This window comes from Meleagris gallopavo, chromosome 1, assembly GCF_000146605.3.
Source record: "Meleagris gallopavo isolate NT-WF06-2002-E0010 breed Aviagen turkey brand Nicholas breeding stock chromosome 1, Turkey_5.1, whole genome shotgun sequence".
In the NCBI taxonomy this organism is placed as follows: Eukaryota; Metazoa; Chordata; class Aves; order Galliformes; family Phasianidae; genus Meleagris; species Meleagris gallopavo.
In genome coordinates this window covers 167,222,842-167,244,500 of record NC_015011.2, presented here as the reverse complement: position 1 = coordinate 167,244,500, position 21,659 = coordinate 167,222,842, and the positions used below count along the sequence as shown (strand labels likewise).

General features: G+C 37.9%; 1 protein-coding gene across 1 annotated transcript in view; it reads right to left on the bottom strand.

Moving 5' to 3' along the window:
• Positions 1-21,659, bottom strand: part of LOC100548274 (mitochondrial intermediate peptidase) — a gene marked incomplete at its 5' end in the record, with an annotated part of 44,046 nt that overhangs the window by 7,632 nt on the left and 14,755 nt on the right. Inside the window, 4 exons of the mRNA XM_019612068.1 lie at positions 3,995-4,104; positions 6,919-7,123; positions 7,565-7,642; positions 8,578-8,731. Of these exons, the coding sequence (XP_019467613.1) occupies positions 3,995-4,104; positions 6,919-7,123; positions 7,565-7,642; positions 8,578-8,731 (547 nt within the window). The remainder of the gene's footprint in view (positions 1-3,994; positions 4,105-6,918; positions 7,124-7,564; positions 7,643-8,577; positions 8,732-21,659) is intronic.

The following is a 21,659-nucleotide window of genomic DNA, read 5'->3' as shown; positions in this document are numbered from 1 at the left end:
GAAGGGAAAGACAGAAATGCTCTTTAGTGATTCCAGGGTCATAACTAAAAGGAATATTCAAAGCTGCCCAGGTCACTTTCCACAGGAGATGGCTTAGCAGCACCTGCAAGACATCAACTAAAACAGAGGTAATACCAAGAACCTCCAGGAAATCTTTCATCTGTTTTACAGCCATATGAATATCAAGCAAAAAATGCAGATCATCTCTGCCCTGGAGAGAGCAAGCTCTACAGCTTAAGCAGATTAAAATTAACAGAAAATCACAAATAACTCTTTTGACAACACCTATTGAAAAAAGGATGTGAGAAAAGTATAAATGTTCTTTTGTTGAAACCAATCAGCGCTAAAGCACTGAAAAATGAAAGATAGAAATGTTTTTGTTTACACCAATAAGTGCTAATGATCTGGCTCAAAGATTATGACCTGATCGTAATTCACAAGTGAAGAAGAATTTGACTGGCAAAAATTAGATTAAATTCAAGGAAACTTGAACTTATTCCTCTTGGAGTTTAAAATTCAACATTTCAGTGAACTCAAATTAAACTCCAGAGAATTTCTGAAAGACCACAGCTTCAAAGTTTGTTTCTGCAAATGTCAGGCATATGGATACATTGAAGTCTTAAATATACTATGGAAGACGAACTGTGTCAGGCAATAGAAATCTTTTCTCCATACTCTGTTACAACCTCATACAGCCCCTTAATGAGTAGCTGATCGAAGAAAAAATGCATCAGTAGTATTATTTTACTTATGCTGAAAGATGAGCTATCTGATAAAATCAAATTGTCATCCTCATTCTAAAAGAAAGACTTCAGTGAGCTCTGGTTATTTTAACGGAATAACCATTGCATTTTTCAAATTCAAATATTACATGCTTTACTTTGGGTTCCATTTTTCCATCCTTTTAGATTAAATAACCTTAAGATCTTGGCACGGATTTTTTAGCCTGTTTGCAATGGTGGCTAAAAGAACAAAATTCCCTGTGTTCCAAATTCTCAAAGCAGGCTTAACTCCTTATTGCTGTGTAGTAACAGGGACACGTTAGGACTGTTTACTATCTGTGGGATTCTTTTTGTAATCATGATAGCACAATACTGCCTTTGTAATTCCATCTCCGTGAAAAATGAAGTCGGTTCAAATTTGAACAGCTGAAATACTGGCCTTTGTTCAAGAGAGCCTCCAAAGACACACAAGCTAAAAATGATTTAGCTCAACAGACCTACCACATATCTGTACATTTAACAAAAAAATTAAACACTGTGATACAGAATGGTACACATTCGCCTGCTTAACATTGTAACAACTAAACTTCGGTATGGTTTGACTTCGTGAGCTTACCTGAATAATTCAGCTTGAGTAACTAATTAACATAGTTTTCTCTATTCCTTTTTCTTTTTTTCCCTTGGGATTTTTTCATTTTGAGTTATCTGGAAAGAAATATTTTTGTACTGGCCAGCTTTCTGAACTAAATTCACAAGATTTGCTCCTTTTGCCATTAGAATTTGCAAGCTTTTGAGCTCCTCAGTACAAGCAGCAGAACTATCCAAAATGCACATGAAGTAGAGGCAGGCTTTCCTTCAACGTACTTCGGATCATATCCTCAAGATCCATATATAGATATGCATAATATATTAACATCTTTGAAAGCCTGTCCACTATAGCCTTTCTTTCTGCAACACTACTTTAAAAAAACAGTTTTCAACTGCCTGTATGCTTTACAATCAAAATAGCGTATGCACCTTTTCCCTCCTCAGTAAGAACTGCAGCTCAGGCAGGACCAGTCTTTCTACAATTTGCTAACATGACAAAGGCCATCAGAAGCTGAGATTACGTTTGAAAGTTGTTCTGACATAATTATCTTTAGTAGGAGTGTTAAAAATAACATCGCCTAATTCAATACATATATGCAAAAACTGCAGCATAAATGGAACAATTCACCATGATTTTTCAAATTTTCTGCAATGCTTCCTCAATTAGTCAGGTCAGTAAAAAACCCTTCTTTTGTCAACACCCAGTAAAGCTATGGTGGTGCTGTTTCTGGTACAGAAAAGCTCAGTCTCTTCATTCATAAGAAACCAGGTGTTCTTGTATGCAAGAACATCTGGATGAAACAGCTTCACAAATTTCACATTTAAACTGTTTTACCCACATCTTGCTCCCTCCTGGAAAGAGGGTAAAGTGGGCTATTTTTTCTTTCAAGTTACTGAAAACCTAGAGAAAAAATATTTTAACATCTCCATTCACACATACCAAAAAAAAAAAAAGGCAGGGAACAAACATAGTAAAAGTAAAATCAAAAAGGGTTCCTGTACAGTTGTAAACATAGGAGAGCAGGATTCTTCTATTCCAAGTACTTTTGAAAGATATACACAATGAATAAAAGTAATTCTGAAGAACAGAAAAATGACTTCAATCTGTTTGTATTTAAATGACAGACACAGAAATCCAGTATCAGATTCCTTAGCTCAGCTTAGACGACCAACATAAGCAAAAGCAGATTTATGTAAGTTGGATAATGATTTAAAAATACACTCTAAAACAGCAGTTTCAGACTCCTGTACTCGTCTTCCAGCATAATCCATTCTTGCCACTCTTCAAGACTAAATGTCAACATGAAAATTCTGAAAGGGCAAGATTTCACCACCAATAAAGAGAAGATTTTTTTTTTTGAAAATGCCAAATGGCACACTGTGCTTGGTTCTACAGTTTTGCACTGCAACTAAACATGGTTTAATTTTGTTAAGCCACTTTGGAAATGCAGAGACATAAATAATGTTCCATAAATCTCTTTCAGATGTTTTAGTTAAGATCGTTGTCTGAATTCATATGCAATTGGATTCGCTCTACAATGTCTCAGCGCTACCTGAACTGTAGAGTGGACACTGGAAAGCAGCAGTTTGCTACGTGGATTCAAACATACAAGCGACGCACACTCCTGAACTGAGTACTTTCAATTCTAGGCGTTAAGGAGACCTGTGGAACTGATTTCTCACATTATAGTTACCGAAATAGGCATTATGCAACCTATTTTTCTAATTAGCTGTTACAGCAGAGGCAAACATAATCCCACTTTCATTACAGAGAAACATACGAAATGCTTCGTACGGGGTAAAACTTAAATGAATTTTAATACTACACAATGTAAAAGGCTTTCTTGTTTTTCCATTGGTAAGTAATCTATTCAATCGTCACATCTGAGTATATTTTCATCACTGGAACTAGCCTCAGGCAAAAGAACTGTAAAAACATCTTTGGTTATTGTTTTTCTGGTTTGTATTCTGAAATGGTTGTACAAATCTAAATCACATCATGGTGGCATGCATGAATAATTAAGCAACCACTGAAAGTCACTGTCCCAGACAGCAATATTTTATATATTTTATGATAAAAGCGGATGCTTAAATTAAACTTGCATAGAATAGCTTTATGCAAAAAGGACTGCAGTTTTAATGCAGAGATTCCTGACTGCCAAAATCTACATGTATCATATCTTAAATTAAGCAGTTCCCATTTCATCACAAAACCTTTCAATCACTACCCTACACTGTGTTAAAAATGAGAGCTTTTAAACACTGCAGATCATCTCCATCTATTTTCATGACTTGTTATCTGAGCTTTATTTTAAGACAGACTTTAGACAGTTTGATGTGGAATGACTACTTCTGTCATAACTTACCTGTAATTAAATTAAAACAACACACAAAACTTCACCTACAAGACTAGGTTTGTGTAGTGCAGAAACAGTGCAACCTTTGTAGGAAAAAGAGATTGAAAATTTTAAATATTTTAACAGAACTTTAGATTTTAGGATCTGTTATTATTTAACAGATCACTTCCAGCTTTTCTGCAATAAGAATACAAACTTTTTCTTCTGATTAATTAAAATTATAACATTATATTAGCTTATCATCTCTTTTTGTTTCTACTTAACAGTACTAACAAATAAAAATGTGACATTTATTCCTATTTTCAATAATTTACATATTTTCCCTACCTGCCCAGTTTTATAATGCCTGGCAAATTGGTTAACCACTCGATAGTCATTCGCAAAGTACTCCATCAGAATAGAGGGAACTTCAGCAAAATCAGTAGGACATCTGGTTCCTAAAGGTAGAATAATTGAACACATTAGCATTTGCCATTTCTATTAACACAAACAGTTAACTCTTTCCAAAAAGCTTTGCAATTTTCTGTTTGGCCTTTCAGTGAACTTTAATGTTCTTTCATTTCTTTCCTTTCCATAGCTTTATTGTACATACTGCCAGAAAAGCTTCATTATAATCCTACACATTTTACTATAAATCACAAAGTAAAACAAAATATTTGAACAGCTGGGTGAGGCACCTTATAAAGCTCTGGATCACACCCTTTTTAAACTAAACCAGACTGCAGCCAAACTGGCCCTACATGAAACATGGAATCTATTTAAGCGTTCTAAACCTAAATCAAACTACCATGTAAATAAAACACTGCTTTAATCCCATTCACAATTACAATTTTTACCTTCCATCAGTTTGCTGAGCTTACTTATGCTTTATATTAGCCTTATTTTACAATACAAAGTCATTCATCCAAGGAAAACTCTTGCAGATTGAAGACATGTTCTGAATAAATGCAGAGGTAGTGTCTCTGCAGTTAGTATCTTCAAAAAGCATTTTATCCAAAATCTCATTTACTCTAACCTTTACCAGCATCTTACACAATCGAAGTTATTAAGAAGTATAATACACCACCAAACCAATTTCTAATTTCTCAATTAAATGTAGGGATGCACAAAGCTGCTGTTTTAATAACAAACCTACCGGGTCATCACATCTATCCCCGTGTGCTAGAGGCAATGCCAACATTCAAATCTAGCCTTAAATGTAATGTCTTTTGCTTTGCTATTCCTTCCTGAAGCCTATTTTTTGCAAAACCACTCATTTAGCTTTTACCAATCTTTCTAATTTTTAACTGAATTCACAATTTGTTTATATTTACAGGCCAATACCATTCTTTAGTATTAACTGCATTTCCCAGAGTGGTTTTTACCTCCTAAATTAAGAGAAACAATATCCTGCATCTCTTCTCTGTAGCTGCTCCATTTTGAATTCACCTTCAGACCAGAGACATGAAACTATGCTCCAGCACTGCACAAGGTTTCACCTACATCTTTCTTCATCAGTCAAATACTTAATTCTGATAGAAACACTTTCAAATCATATTTGGCCTTTCACAGACACGAGCTACCTGTAATTCTCCATTAGCACTTACAACAGCTTTCCTTCCCTTCACTGTTTAAACATCTGAAGTAGAAATTCTTTTTGCATTCTTTAAACATATGACCTGCATTGTGTAATTCTGAATTACAATTTACTTCTAACAGTGCAATTTTCAGTCATCCAGCTCCTCTAATACAACATCCCAATCCTTTTGTGTCATTACATTTCATTCACTGTCCTTTATTTGTTTGAAAATCATGAGGAAAAAGACTTAACTAAGGCTGGTCTCAAAACAAATGCAGAACCACCCTAACACCCTTCTAGCCTGTATATGCTTTCTCAGTATTTCCTAATAAAATCATATAAATCTTTCTATAACCAAAAAAGAAACCTAAACAATTAGATTATCTGAAAGTCAGAAAGGGTAATTGAGTTCTATGAAACAACTACAGGCATTCTCTACTGCATGGGGAAATTAAAATGAAACACAAGCTAGGTTAAAAAAATCTTCCATATGCTAAAATTATATATCTTAAGCATATCTTAAGTCATAAATGTACAGCATTATGTGATTCTGGGGCTCAGCAGCAGCAGAATAGGTTCCTGGATATTTGGGAATGCTAATCAGAAAAGGAAGGGAGGAGTAAGAAAGGTGTAAACAACTCAGTGCATCTTCACTTGAATTTAAAACATTTTTGTTCTCACAATAGCTTGTAATCATCTTTTTTCCACTCTTTGCCACTGTAGTGTTTCATGAGAGCAGTCGGCCTCTAACAGACATCTCTGGGATGAACCATCTGATTGTCACACATTCCAAACACTAAAAAATTGTTCTCTGGAGAAACAACACAACTGACCTCTGATGCTGCTGATTGCAGATTTTGCAATGCTAACTATGAAGTGAAGCCCCTTAGGAAGCAGGGCTGCCTAAGGCAATTCTGAAACTCTACACAGGCTCACAAAAAGCCCAAGCTTCAAAATGAGCCATTTCCTGCCCCTTCAAGGAAGGGAATCTTGACATGATTATGCATGTGATTCATCACAACTGGAGAACCTCACTAAAACCTTGGGTATGTATTTACCCCTGAAGATCTGCAAGAGTGAGTCCAGGTGTGTGGAAGGGCTGAGGGAGAGCAGTTAACTGCCTCGAGGGGTATTCAAACCTTTCAAACTGAAAGAGTACACATTTTTTTTACTTTATTTTGCCTTTATAATGTCCAGTAATAACATACTTACAAATAGTTTGGCCCATTTTAGCTTCAACTGGAAGACTTTAGAAAGAGTACTCTGTCTTTGAGTACAAAGTATTTGATGACAGAATCACAGAATTGTTTGGGTTGGAAGGGACCTTTAAGATCTTGTAGTTCCAACTCTCTTCTATAGATAGGGACACTTCCCACCACACCAGGCTGCTCAAAGACCCATCCAGCCTGGCCTTGAATGCTCTCAGTGAGGGGACATTCAAAACCTGGCTGGGTAACCTGTTCCAGAGGTACACTGTAACACAAAACTTTAACATAGACTTCCCTCAGTACCAGTTGTGTAGTATAAACACGATAAAGCATAAAATAATCCTTCAGATAAGGAAACTACAATTTCATTTGTTTTGTAATTGGTTGTTTTTTTAAAAAATATATATGAATAAATAAATGTCCACTCCAATCATCTGATTAAACACGTAACTAAAAATAAAAAATCACTATTCTAAACTGCTTACCAGTGACATGTTGGTATCGAGTTCGTCCCAGCATAGAATGCATAGCATGCCCCATTTCATGGAAGAGATTCTCCATCATGCCAGGACTTAGTAGCGTTGGTGCATTCCTTGTTGAATGCGGTAGGCTAAGCATAAGAACAACTACAGGCAGCTGGTACTCTCCATTTTCCCTTAGCCTGCCTCCACGAACTGTGAAGTGACAATCCTTTCAAAGATAAAAGGAAATATATGGACAGCAAATGTCATTATATCGATGATACTAGAACAATAATCAAGGTAGAATTTTAAATAAGAATTAGTTTTAGCAGATATTAAAATTTCAAATGGTTTTCATTTCTAAATATTAGATCAGACAACAGGTGTTTAAAAATCTCCCATTTCTCTAAACAGATTTCTAAGAGATTTCATAGTGCCTGGCATTCTGCAGTACCAAGAGTCTGAGTTCAGCTTTTCAGGTGGCATCTCTCAAATAAAAAGTTACCCACAGAAGTATTTTAGCTGAAACCACATTTCAAGTTAGAGACTGTTTGTGCTTACACTTATTTATTTCAATTCCCGGGTATCTTTTAGTAAGATTGAACACAAATGGCCCTAACTCTATGCTCATTAGTCAAATCCAATCTAAAACTGGACCATAAAAGATTACCTGATGTGGTTTATCAGGTCGTTGAAAGAAGTCACAGTAGATGTATCCTAGCAAACCTTCATTTTCATGAACAACAGCCTGATGAAAAGAAGTGTAATATCCATACTGAAAGCACTGATGAGATTTGTAAACTGAAGTCATACTATTCTAATCCAAAGACTTAGAACGTATAAACGATAAATAAATCAGAAATGACTTGTGTAAAATCCATTGTTAAACAAGATTATAAATAAGAGTTAGAGTCTGTCCTTCAAACTGGAGCCATTTCTGTATCTTACTCAAAAATAATTAGTCAGAAGTAATACTGCCTGTAACCCCTAAATGACTTCTGAAGAGTCAACAGTGACAGAAGTTGATTTACAATTAAAATAAAAATAGGAAAGGGTAATTATAAATTGACCCACTGGGTATAAAGAACAGCCGTTCTCAACGAAACTAAGTGGTGGGAGAGAAGTGAAGATTTGGTAGTCAATATATGGAGCAAGGGCAACAAAAGAGTATGGGAACTGATGAATAAGTTATTGCACAAGTTCTTATTTCCACCCTGCACCAAAAAGAGGGAAGAAAATTGGTATTTACCAATATTAAACATCAATCTAAAAGTAAAGATGACATAGAATAAGCATCAGAAAAAGACAAATGACTGTTAGCATACGCACATATAGCACTCCAATTATCTATAGTCACCTACGAATTAAAACTAAAAAGAACTAGAAAAACACATTCAGAGACTACAAAAAGGTAATATAAGTCACCTCTGAACACAGAAACTGATTCTGACTCAGGCAATCTTTGCACATAGATATGTTTCAAAGACAATTAAATAGCACCCATATAAAAGGCACTGAGAGCAGGAAGCCCCAGAATTCTATCTTCAAGATAGAATCTATCTTAAAATTAAACAGTCAATGTTTGCTTATAACATAATGTTACATAACCAAGTAATTCAAGAACTCATTCTCAGCTTTTAAAGGCTCTTGTCTAATTCAGATACTGGGAACTTGAACACTTACCAGCTTTCGAACATCTTCAGACCAAACCTCTCCTCTCTGTGTTTGTTCAGCATAAAGGGAGATTCCTAGGAGCTGACTGAACAAAGAATTCAAACCTTCCATGCAGGCCCCAAGAGAGAAGAATGGACAGTACAAGCCGGGATCAATGTTGTACCTAAGACCCAAAACAGTTCCAGTGATTGAACTGAGCTGTAGTTTTCACCTCTAAGTCATAGGTTGTGACAAAATAAACCAGACAAACCTCACAAGGGCGCTACTGAATATGCCTGGCTTTATTTTTCAAAGTGAAACTAAGTCACAGATGAGGTATGGCACAGTGCGTCACAATAACTTCTTTATATATTCAGTTTTGAACACCAAATTTAGCAAATGCTGGATGATTTTCAGAGGTGTGGAGAGGACATAGCACAGACTGAGCATGGCAAAGTCATGGGTGGCCAGGCTGTATCTTATGATCCATGGGAGGCCACTGGCACTCAGGTGCCATTCCCATGGCCAGGCTGTGCCAAGCTACTGACCAGAAAATGGCTCTGGCTTTGACTGTGGTATAGGTCAAGTATTCGGCGAGGGCAGAAAAACAACCAGTAAGTGCTGACTCTAGAGGCTTGTCTTCCAGTGGAGCAACAGGAACGCCAGGGAGATTCAGTCACCCTCCACATGTAGATCACACCTCAAGCTCCAGGGACTTTCGGAACCATGCAGAAACTCTCACAGTTTGAAGCCATGTGAAGATGAGAAGATTTTACTGCGTGGCTTAGAGTTCAAACTTGGCCACGCTTCCTGAAGCTAACATCAAACAACTTGGTACTTTCAAGATACTGTAGTACAAAATACACGTGTTGGGAGAAAACACAGTGTGTCTGCATGCACACAATAAACCAAGAAAGAAAGAAAAACAACTACAGAAGTAGCTTAGAGTGTATGCAACTGATACTTGGGCACAAGCTTCCTAAGACTCTGACCCTAAAAATTAAACAACCTGCAAATCCATCAAGAAAAACTGCTCAGTCATTCAGCTGTAACAAAATCAGAACAAGAATCTGCTTGCAATCACGCATGCACTCCAACTGACAAAAATGTTCCTGCTCTCTCAATCCACATAGGAAGTCCAAATGTTAGGCTTTCTGGAGTCTGAGCAAAGACTGTTCTCCTACCTCTACAGAATCACAATTCCTCTTATCTCCTTTCTTCTTTCACACCCTAGTGCTTTTGCTTCTTAATGACATGGTAACTAGCCATTGAAATTTAAACATGCATCAGCTAGGCTACAATAGCTGAACACTAAACATTAAAACCACACTATTTTACGGCCTATGATCAAAAGGCTTAGTCAGAGATAAGCTGGGAAAGATTCAGCTAGTCCCTATCCATTTGTTTACCCTTACTTCTCTCCCACCCATCACACAAAAGAAAAGCTCTGTGAACCAAGCCCACTTGGGATGCTGCATTTGCCAACATGCTGCTTACAACTGCAGCTCCAATTCAGCACACAGCTTCAATACACTGGGATGCACAGCAGGGTGAGATTAGCTCTCTAAACCATTGCACTTGTTCTTGAATATATACCATTGTACTATAGCAACATGATGGAACTGCTATGGCAACATCTGTTGAAAACATAGGTATGGTCGGCTACAGGATTTTGCTTATTATCAAACTACAAGTGCAAGAAGCTAAAGCCGATTTATTTCAATGTATTTTTAGTTATATCAGAACACATACAATAAAGCAGATTTTGACTCTACTATAGTGACATAACTTCTTCAAGATGTATAGCAACACTTACACTCCGGATGTTGCAATACAGGCATTTTCCTCCTTACTCAAGAAAGAGCATTTATACCAAAAGAACAAAAACAAGCATGATGTAAGCTGCTTTGGACTGTTGGGAAAAAAGACAAGAACTACAACTCTAGAAGAAAGCAGAAGAGGTGAGTTAATTTTCCTGTAGTAAGTTACAGATAAGTAAAGAATAGAAGACACTGGTTTGCACACAGAGCTCATTTCCATTAGCCCTGCCAGAACTACGCTGACTGTGCACAGCTTGTCTAGGAGCTTCACATCCTCCTCCTCTAGGCATTCATTATCATCCAGGGTTTCCATGTAATTTCCTTCAGGTCAAATTTGAGCAGAAAGCTGACTGTATTAAAAACTTGGAGAAAGAAACCATATGATAAAATTATATAAATGTACAATTCATTACATCAACATTCAACTCCACCATTTTACAGACATAGTAGACCACCAGATTTTTGCAGTTCCAGGAAATTTAAGCACGTAGCTTCTGACAGTAATTTCAGCTATAGGAAAATAGGGTATGAAAACATCAAAAGTAAAGCCCTTGACAAGTCTTTATGAAATTAAGCCAAACTTACAAAGAATTTTCTGAAAAGCAGTAATCTTTCCTGATGGAGCAGCTAATCCTAGAAACCATTTCCAGGCACATGAAGGAGAAGAAGATCATCAGGAATGGCCAGCACAGACGTTCTGGACCAACCTGATAACACTTCTACAATGAAAAGATTGGCCTTAGAGACGAGGGGAAAGCAGTCTACCTAGAATCCAGTAAGGCTTCTGGCACTTCTCCCATAAAATCAGTATAGTGAAACTGCTGATGTAAGGGTAGGTGATGATGAATGGCACAAAATCACACTGGACGCCAGTAACTAGTGGAACACTCCAGGGGTCAAAGCAGGGTCCAATTCCTGTCTAACACTGCTGTGATTTAACGTGGCAGACAGCTAAACATCTCACAGCTGTGGCAGTCTTGGCTGACACCAACTTGAACATGAGTAAGTGATGTGTCCTTGTTCCTTGCTGCTAAGAAGGTATCCTGGTATCCTGGGCTGCATTAGGAAAAGTATGGCCATAGGTCAAGGGAGGTTCTTTCTTCTCTACTCAGCACTGGGAAGACTGCACCTAAAGTACTGCATAAAGTTCTGGGACCTCCAGTGTAAGAAAGACATGGACTTAATGGACAGAGTGCAAACAAGTGGCATGAAGACAATTGAAGAATTGGTGCACCCCATCTACTGGGAAGGACTGAGAGCCAGGACTGATGAGCCTAGACAAGAAAAGGCTCAGAAGATCTTATCACTGTCTATAAATACCTGAAGTGAGGGTGCAAAAAGACAGAGACAGGCTCTTTCTAGTGACACTCAGTAAGAAGAATAAGGCAATGAGCACAAAACAAAATACAGAAGACTCTGACTGAACATCAAGAAACATGTTTTTCTTGTGCAGGTGATGGAGCACTGGTATAGTCTGCCTGGAGGCTGTGGAGACTTCTCTCCTTGGAGAACTCCAGAAGTTGCCTGGATGTGGTCCTGGGTCTGCTCTGGGTGTTCCTGCTGGAGCAGGAGTTAAGCCAGGTGACCTCCAAAAAGGCCTTCCAACCTCAGCCAACCCATGATTCACTGAAGTGATGATATGGAGCTTAGGTACCAGAACTACAAAACCGCAGACAAGATAGATTCCAGCTTAATCAAAGGAGGACAACACGTGCCATGCAAACTGTAGAGGTTTACCACACTGAGATGAAATGCCAGATTAACGTGTGGTTGCTGGGGGGTAAGGAAGAAGAGTTCTGAAACTATGATTTTTTTTCTGTAAAAGAAATTCTTTGCTAATACAGAAAAGCAGAAACAAGAAACGAATGATATTACTTCACGCAAAGAGTTGACGTGACATATTACACAAGGAAAACAAATAACTGTCTACTTATTCCTCATTCTCAGTGCTCCCTGAACATATGGATTGTCTCCACGATCTTATTCCATGATGAAGAGCATGGGAAGAAGGCTTTCTGATAAGTATTTTGAAATATTCTGTCACTATCCAAAGAGGGGAAAGAAATCAGTCTGTAACAGTTCAGTCTTTTGGAAAAAGCACAATACTTAACCGCCCACACATGAAAATAGATGTAACAGACTACATTGGCTTGAGGCAGACTTCTCAGGGGAAATAGTCCCTTACCCTAGCTAATGTTTTAAAATGTCACAATCTAATGTTTAGAGTACCATGAGGCTCTGATTAGACAATCACTTTATTAACAATAGCATAAAGTTAATGTCAGCCATTTCTGGTAGAGCACTGTCAGAATATAACCTCTCCTGCATCTAATGAAAGGTGTATGTTAATGTCACTTTTGCCAATGAAAAATAGAAAGAAAAAGTTCTGCAAAAACATTTTTTGTACAAAATGCCAAAAAAGAGTTTCTGGTTCTGATCCCATTTTTCTTTCTCCACCTCTGCCTTCCCTGCTACAGCAGCGTGAGAACAAAGGTCAAAGACGAAGATTTTGGAAAATCTTCAATAGTGTCTTATGACACAAGTCTGATGTTTAAATTATTTCTGGACAACGCTGACAGCAGTCCCTGGCAACTATTATACTTTAAGTAATCTTATAATTGTAGTTTGGTTTGAATTTATTTTCTGCTTGTCACTGCAGTGTCACAGAAGTTCACAGAATATCCTGCACTGGAGGGAATTCCCTCCAGCGAACCCATATGAATCATCAAGTCCAACTCCTGGCTCCACACAGGACCACTCCAAATTCAAACCCTGCGTCTGAGAGCACTGTCCAGGTCTCACTGAATGGCAGCACAGCCCTCTAGTTTGTCAGCTTCTTAGCTTCATATCATCAACAAACTTGCTGAAGTGGACTCTATCCCTTCATCCAGGTCTCTGATGAAGATGTTAAACAAGACATAACCCAGCACCAATCCCTGCAGAACACCACTAGCTAGGCCTCCAAGTAGACCATGTGCTGCTGATCACAGCCCTCTGAGCTGTGCCAGTCATCCAGTTCTCAGTCCACCTCTCTGTCCACTCATCTAACCCACACCTCCCAAACTTACCTACAAGGACATTACGGGAGAAAGTGTCAAAAGCCTTGCTGAAGTCAAGGCAGACAACATCTATTTTTCTTCCCTCATCCACCCATCAGGTGATGACATAACAGAAGGCTAGAAAATTAGTCAAGCATGATTTCCCTTTCATGAATCCATGTGGACTATTTCTGATAACATTCTTCCACTTGATTGGAGATAATTTCCCAAATAAGCTGTTCTATCATGTTCCTAGGGACAGAGGTGAGGCTGATTAGCCCGTAGTTTCCTCCTTGCACTTTTTGAAGACTGGAGTGACACTGGCTTTCCTCCAGTCTTCAGGCACCTCTCCTGTTCTCCATGACCTTGCAAAGACAATACAGAGTAGCTTGGCAACCATTTCTGCCAGTTTCCTCAGTACTTGTAGGTGCATCCCATCAGGCTCCATGGGTTTGTTTTCATCGAGTTTGCCTAGATGATCTCTGACCAGATTCTCCTCAATCAAGGAAGTCTTCTTTTCCCCAGACTCTCTCTCTTCAGGAAAGTTTAGGATTCCTGAGGGGCAGTCTCAGCAGTAAATACTTATAGAGGATCATATCTTAGTAATTTGATCCCCTTTCACGACAAGGTCGGTGGATGAAGGGAAAGCAGTGGATGTAATTTTTCTGCGTTTTAGCAAGGTGTTTGGTACTGTTCCTCACAGCATCCTTCTGAACAAACTATCCAGCTGTGAGATATGCAGGTTCACACTACGCTACGTGATGAACTGTAAGTGAAGTTACATCTGGCTTGCATCCTCAGCAAGTTCACCGATGACACTGAACTGGGAAGTACTGCTGACTCTCAGGAGGGACAAGAAGCCTTTCAGAGGATCTAGATATATTGGAACATTGAGAAATTATCAACAGTGTGAAGTTCAACACAGGAAAATGCTGGGTTCTATATCTGGGGTGGAGCAGTGCCGGACACAGGCACAGGCTGGAGCCTACCGGCTGGAAAGCAGCTCAGTAGGAAGGGACCTGGAGGTGCTGGTTACAGCAGCATGATTCCCTTGCTATACTTAGCCCTGATGCAGCCTCACCTTGAGAATTCTGTGCAGTTCTGGGCTCCACAAAAGAAAAAGGATGTTAAGGAGCTCGAATGTGCCCAAAGGAGGGCACTGCAGCTGGTGACAGGACTGGAGCCATGTCCTGTGAACAAGGACTGAGAACATTCAGGCTGCCAAGCCTGAAGAAGAAGCCAACACATGACCTCTTTGCTCCCTGGGGTGAGGAAGCAGAGGGTTGTGCCAGGCTCTGCTATTGGGAACCAATGGCAGGTAAGGAGTGGCACAGAGCTGAACCACGGGAGGGCCAGATTGGGCATTAGGAATAACTTCAGTACCATGAGGGTGGTCAGACACTGGAACAGGCTTCCTAGAGAAGTGGTTGATGTCCTTTGCCTGTCAGTGTTCATGAGACATTTGGACAACACCCTTAGTAATACGCTTTAAGCTCTGGTTAGCTGTGAAGTGGTCAGGAACTGGAACCAACAATCCTCGATCTTTCTAGGATCCTTTCAGCTGAACTCTTTTACTGTATTCTATTTTATTCCATTATAATTAATAACACAAATTAAAATGAATATGGGGTCCTGAAAAAAAGTGACTGTTCTGAGAAGCAGGTAGAACCTCTTCAAAATCTTTAACACCAGTCAATAACAACCAGCAAGTAATCATTCTGGACAATAAAATAAAGAACTAATTTCCAACTTTTCAATTCAGTCCTACCTTTTATATAAACCCCCTTGCTACACCAAGATCAACTATCACTGAAGAAAGTCCAACCTCAAACTTGCACTGATTCCAGGAAAACTTTCTTTTGGGGCTTATTTACGAATTAGCCAAAACCTCAGATAACTGAAGCTAATGTCCTATAACCAAAAATTCAGTTCTTGGAATTATTATTAATAGATGATCTTGCCTTTCAGTGGCAAGAACAAGCATATGATGGGATTTTTTCTGAGTCCCTACTTCCAAGATTTAATGCTAATCACTGCAGAATTAAAGGTGTAGCACTAGGTATTAAATAACAACAGTGAAAAGGGAAGAAAATAATTTTAAAGCCTTGACTCCTTCCCAAAGAAAGAATACTCAATGAGCAGAACAGGAAATCCTACAATCTCTTTTAGATATGTAAAACTCAGGTCTGGCTGGAGGATGTGGGTGGAGAAGTACTTGGAAAAGTTTGCAGACAAACTACATGCTCCCTATTGGAGATTCGTGCTTGATTCCAGGCACTCCAACAGTAGCAGCCATTAGCAACTTCGTCATTTCCAGATGACAAAAAAAAAGCATCTGTTTGCTGGTAAATGATTCCCTAACCTCAGTTATTCACTTCATCACTTTAGCGAAACTGCAAGAACGTAACATTTCTCAGGCACAATATTTCAGTGTTCAAATCTGTATTAATCTAAAACACCTCAGCACAATTTCTTGGCAGCTACGGCAACTGAGACTGTGACAGCAAGCCAAACTTCTCTTCCCTCAGTCCTTTGAATAAAATTTCTGCTGGTTTTCAAGGATTTGGGATTGTTTTTTCAAAACACTCCGTAACCCTGGCCAGATTATCTAAAATACTGCATAAAAATCTAAGATGCAGACTTCTATCAATAGACTTTTTAAATGCTACATAACACAGATAAAGATTGTCTGTGTAGGATGCAGAGCCTTTTTGAGAGCAGATCCAAGACTGTAAAATGAATTTCACCTGAAGCTAAAGGGGAAACTCAAAGTTGACCATCTTCTAACCCAGGTGTATGACATTTCTCTGATCTTTTGTTTTTTCAAATGGGAAATTCATTTGAAAATGCATGCAGCAGCCTCTCAACAAAACCCCAGCTAAACAAGTCATTCCACTGCACGTTTTCTTTATGGATAGAACAAAAAAACAAAAACTTTAGTTAAATGCTTTAGTTAATGAATTAACTGATAGTGGCTGACCCTACATCAAAAGGAACAGAATTCCCAAGTGCCTTAGCTTAGCCTGCGCCAAATCTCTTCACTCTTCAGAGCAAAGCAACCTCCATAATCTGCATGTTAATAGCTACTGATGATCCTAATGTGTATTTTCATACTATATGTTATGGCAGTAGCCACAGAGAATCACTTTATGCAAGATTTTCAAGCTGTTATCAACTGCAGACTTGAATAGCTGTCTAGTTTTTTTTCTATTTAAAGTGGTACAAAAGTCAAGCAAACCAGCAAGAAGCAGCTGCTTTAAAATAAACATTTTCTGGTCACTCTTTGGAAAGCTGCCTCTGCATTTGCTCAGCCAAGTTACAACTTTTATCTCCAAAGGAAATGCATTGATGTGTTTTTGGGAAAAGAAATAAGAGGAAGTTAATACAGCTCAAACTATGCTAACAGGCATTGTGCTACCCATAAGGGTTCTGCTAAGGGTTACTGCTACTAACAAGAAAGGTTAGTGCTCTGGAAACACACTGCTAAAATTTCCATTGGAAACGAGTGAATAACTGGAGCTTCATTTGGTGACAGAAGCTATAGGGAAGAGCCAGAAGAACGGTTTTCTTCTGTGCCATAATTTGCAGCTTGTTTGCTGCAGCATCTAAGCAGTCAGGAAGAATTCAGTGAGGACGGTGATGCACACAGCATATTAACATCAGTAGGAGAACATTTTACCGATGTCTCTAAAGCAGGCAAGTGCATGGAGACACGATTAAAGTCTTTCCTAAGGAAGAGAAAGGGTTCACGTCACCTAAGCAAGCACAGGCAAGAATCAAATATCCTGCCTGGATATCCCGTCCTTCAAAACATGAGCTCTGGGCAGCAAGGAAGGTGATTCAGAGTGCTTAAAACAGACACTTAGGATGCTGTGTCCTCAGAGAAAGGTGGATACAATTCTGAGGCCATGCACGCTTAGCAGGGTATTATAACTTGAGCTACCTAGCAGAAGTCTTGAACTGAGATGTGCCTGAGCTTTTGCTCCTCTCTGAAACTTAACACTTCTCTGGCTGAACTGCATAGCTGAATCCCAACATGATGAACAGCACAGCTTATTTCTAAGAGAAGAAGCCTTTGAAATGTAGGTGAAGGAGATTGGAGAATGGTGATCTGATGCATCACAACAGAACCTTGCAAAGAAATACACGCTGTAGTCAAAAGATTTCTTTTCTTGGGTATCAGAGGTCAAAAACACAGTTATGAACTGATTTTTGATACCTGCAGTCAAGAGTACATTTTCGGAACCACTCCTGAACTTAAGCACTTAATTTTCTTAAGTCCTTTTGTGAAACTTAAATGATCTGTATGCATTTCTGGAAGAGCAGAAAAAAGGAAATAACAATACAGATATAACCATCAGAAAACACAATGATGAATCTGAAAAACCATTTCTTGAAATTCAGACATTTTTACACTACTAGATTTTCAATAAAGATTGCTTCTTGTTTGGATGTGGGAAATATCATACTCCTAAAAAAAAAAGGAAGGGTGCCATTATAGAAATCTTGCTTGAACAAATCAGAAACAGTGTCAAAAATATATAAGTGAACTCATCTTTGAAGTATTTTCCTCTACATCAAACTTTCAGTTAAAAAAAATATATCAAGAATTAGAAATAATCCTCTTTATTTTAACAGTGAACCTTCAGTTACCTTGTTGAACCTGCACAACTGCATAATGCAAGTTATGCTCAAACGTCCAAAACTGTGAAAGACCAAGACAAAAAAAAACAAAAAAACAAAACAAGAGCAACAAAAAAACCCAAGTCTGTTCTGCTTTCGTTTTGTCTTAAGACATATTCCAATATCTCACTTCACTCTGAATGTCTGAATTCAAACCCTGGAGCATTTGTACTTATAACAAACCCTAGAAAGAATGAAAATTTTCTTATGCACTTTATTGCAGAATGTAAGCCCAGAAAGTTTAGAATGAAAAAGCCTAGTACTCTCCTAAAGAAAGCAGAAATATCAAAGAAAACAGTAGATTCTTTGATGTAAATTCCTGCTTAATATTAAAGGATAAACTATGTTCAAAAATCCAGACACCTCACTTTTACAGTATGCAGCCCAGCAATATTTTTAAAAGAAGCAATGTAGCCAAACCAATTTCAAAACCAATTTAAAAAAAAAAAGAAGTTAACTGACACAGTGAGGTTTGGTTATTCTTCAAGAACAGCAGGCTTCAAACAAAAAGGCTGTGTCTCTGTGAAGAACAAAGACGTAGTATGTCATTATAAATAATTATTTCTAAGCTTGCATGACTTCACTGAGTCTAAATAAAATACAGACTTTTAAAATCACTTTCATTTAAGCTGTGTATTTGGAAAGAAACTCAGACTGTTTTGTGTAGCGTGACTTTCATCTATTTCAATAAGGATGCTTTTGATAAGCTTGGACATTAGGGATATTTGAGTAATATTGCTGCTCTTCAGAGCTAAGCCTTCTGACTCTTAACAATTGCAAATGAGTCCCTAGGCAAGAATTCTTATCTGTGGCTATTAAATGTGGTCCCTGATAAATCCCAGTGCTTTGTTTTTGCTTTTGAGAAAAAAATATTATCCTGTTGGCTTCCATGAAAATTCAGAACACTAAGTGAACCATCTTTAATGAAACAGATTCTCTCAAAACTTTCAAATAAACTTGAAAAAAACGTGAAAAAAAAACTTCTTAGTAGAAGATAAAAGATAAACCCCTCAGGTTAACTTAAAGAGATCAAGACAAGGAAAACCCCTTCCAATTTTCATTACGTGCCAGACTATGAAATTTAATTCTTTACCTCAAGGGAGACTATTAACCATGATTTATAGAAGACTCTGAATTTCTTAAAAAATAGTAATAATACTAGAAAGCCTTTGTACTCTCATCAACCATAAACTAGCACCTGTATCCTTTTTTCCTTCTGTTAATTGTACTTTTTAGACTATTATGGAGGACGTCAGGGGATAATTCAGAATACTGATTTGCTATTGACACTGTATATGACTTTTAGATTGACTTTGTTTTTATATCAAACGACAATTTCTTTGACATTCCACAGCAATTTGAATAAATAATTCTTGAAATGTATATTCTGCTTTTGAATGACTCATCATGCAAATAAAATATGCTGAAGTCAGGAAGAATGACCACTGACTTTAGAGCTTCTTACCATGCTTCTAACATATATTATGCTTTGCCTGTATTACAGTAACTTCTTTAACTCTTGGGTAAAGAAGTTAACAAACTAAGTAGTCAGAGATAACAGGAAGAAAAGGGTAACAAATTATTTGTGAAATTCCTTCACTGGGATGTTTCAAAACATTGTGTGTAAACCACCAAGTAGTAGCATCTTCTAGAGTATACAGTGCAAGTTTGAACACATAACAAAACTCACAATTTTCTGAGCTTTCCTCACAATCACAGTTCTACAACGAACAATATAGCAAGGCTTTTCAGTAGCTTTCTTTTTTTCCTCCAAAAACACTAGTCCACCAGTTTAGTGACTGGTAAGTCGATTTAATAGAAGACATACCTTCTCTTGCTTATAAATAGATAGTTATAGAAAATTTTCCTTCCCTATGGGCATTTTGGTTGAAAGATTTCCTGATTCTTTTAAAAATCTGCATTGTTTTTTTCATTTCAGGTTTCAATTTGAACAGAAGTGACAGTTTTCTCACATATTCCACAAATGTTCTGGGCTGTTTTTCCACTCAACATTCCCAATAGAAAACATTCTTTCATAAAGCTAAAAATAATGCAGTTACAGCTTTTAGTGTGTGTGCCTTCAGAAACATTCACAGCCATGTTCAGGTACCTTTATATTGCCCCTGCCCCTGAAAAACAAATGTGCTTCCCTGCGAGCCAGACTTTTATGTACAGTCCCAACACAAAAGGAGTGAATTGTTCCTAGATTCTGCTGAGCTGGTTACCCCAGGATCCAAAATGCCTCCAGTTGTCATGGTGGCTTCTCTTTCCTACAGAGCAGGAAACTGGATTATTTTGGTATTGATTTGTTCATCCCCAAGGCAGTCTTACTCATTTTTGCAGTCCCAAAGCAACAGAGAGCGCAGACAGCAAGACCCTGAGAGCACATCCCAATTGTTTCTTGAATAAAGTCAAAATGAATTACAGCCAACAAAGTCAGCCCGGTCTCATAAGCAACAAAGGTTAGGAAAACAGGAGTCAGCACCAAATATTGCAAGCTTACCACTGACAGTTCTTAAAAAACTTCTATGCTTCAGTCAGAAGTGGCTTAATATAGTTAACCCCAACTTCAAGACAAATAACTGACTGTAAAAGAGTCTCTTCCATCAATTTTTATTTATTTTTTAATGACCCAAATGAAATCATCAGGGCTACTACATCTTTGCAGGATCAGGGCCTTGAGAATTACTTATAACTTCAGCAGCACTTACTGAGAAGTAAGAGGATTTAATTAATATCATGGTACTTGCCTGCACTAAAACTCAACAGCATTATTTTATAATACACATATTAGACATCTTGTTACTTGTTAGAGGCTGAAGCATGTTCCAGCATTCACTGTTTTATTACCCTTAGCCTGCCAAAATTCTTGAGGTTCGTCTAATTATTCTATCTCCTTTTAAGATATTTCTGCCATGGATTTCAGACTTTTGTCTCCAGTTTCTGTCAAATGCACAACATTAGTCTGTTTTAAGCTTAAAGCCAGAGAGGATACTTAACATCATTTTCTAAAAAAAAGAAACTAAAAAAAAAAAGGAAGTAAACTATCCTACTATTCTGTTACCATCAATGGGAGACTTGCACTTTTTGAAGTAGAATCAAGTTTCCAGGGAAAAGACTTGGTGAAAGCTGACAGAAACAAAACTTTTGTAGTTTATAGAAAGAAAAATGCATTTCCTGAGCTAAGTCTGGAGCTCCGCCTGCTGTTCACCTTAGAAAACAGCAGACACGTTCAGTAAACTACAGGAGTGAAAGGGACAAGTCTTACAGTCCAAGTGCACACGGCAGATTAAAACCTGGAGAAAAAATAAAAAAGTAATACAAGATCACATCAGGATCACATTGTCCAGTGTTTGCTCACAATATTTATGTGAAAATATGGTTGTATAGACCAAAACAGGGAACAGAGTATTTCTCCCAGCAGACACAGGCACTGTCTCAAGTATTTCTTTCATCCTTAGGGATGCATGTGTGACATGCTTGAACACTGCTATACTAATTAAGCACTAAAACTCTCTACACCCTTCTCTTATGATTGTTAAGATAATTTACACCTTACATACTCAACAGT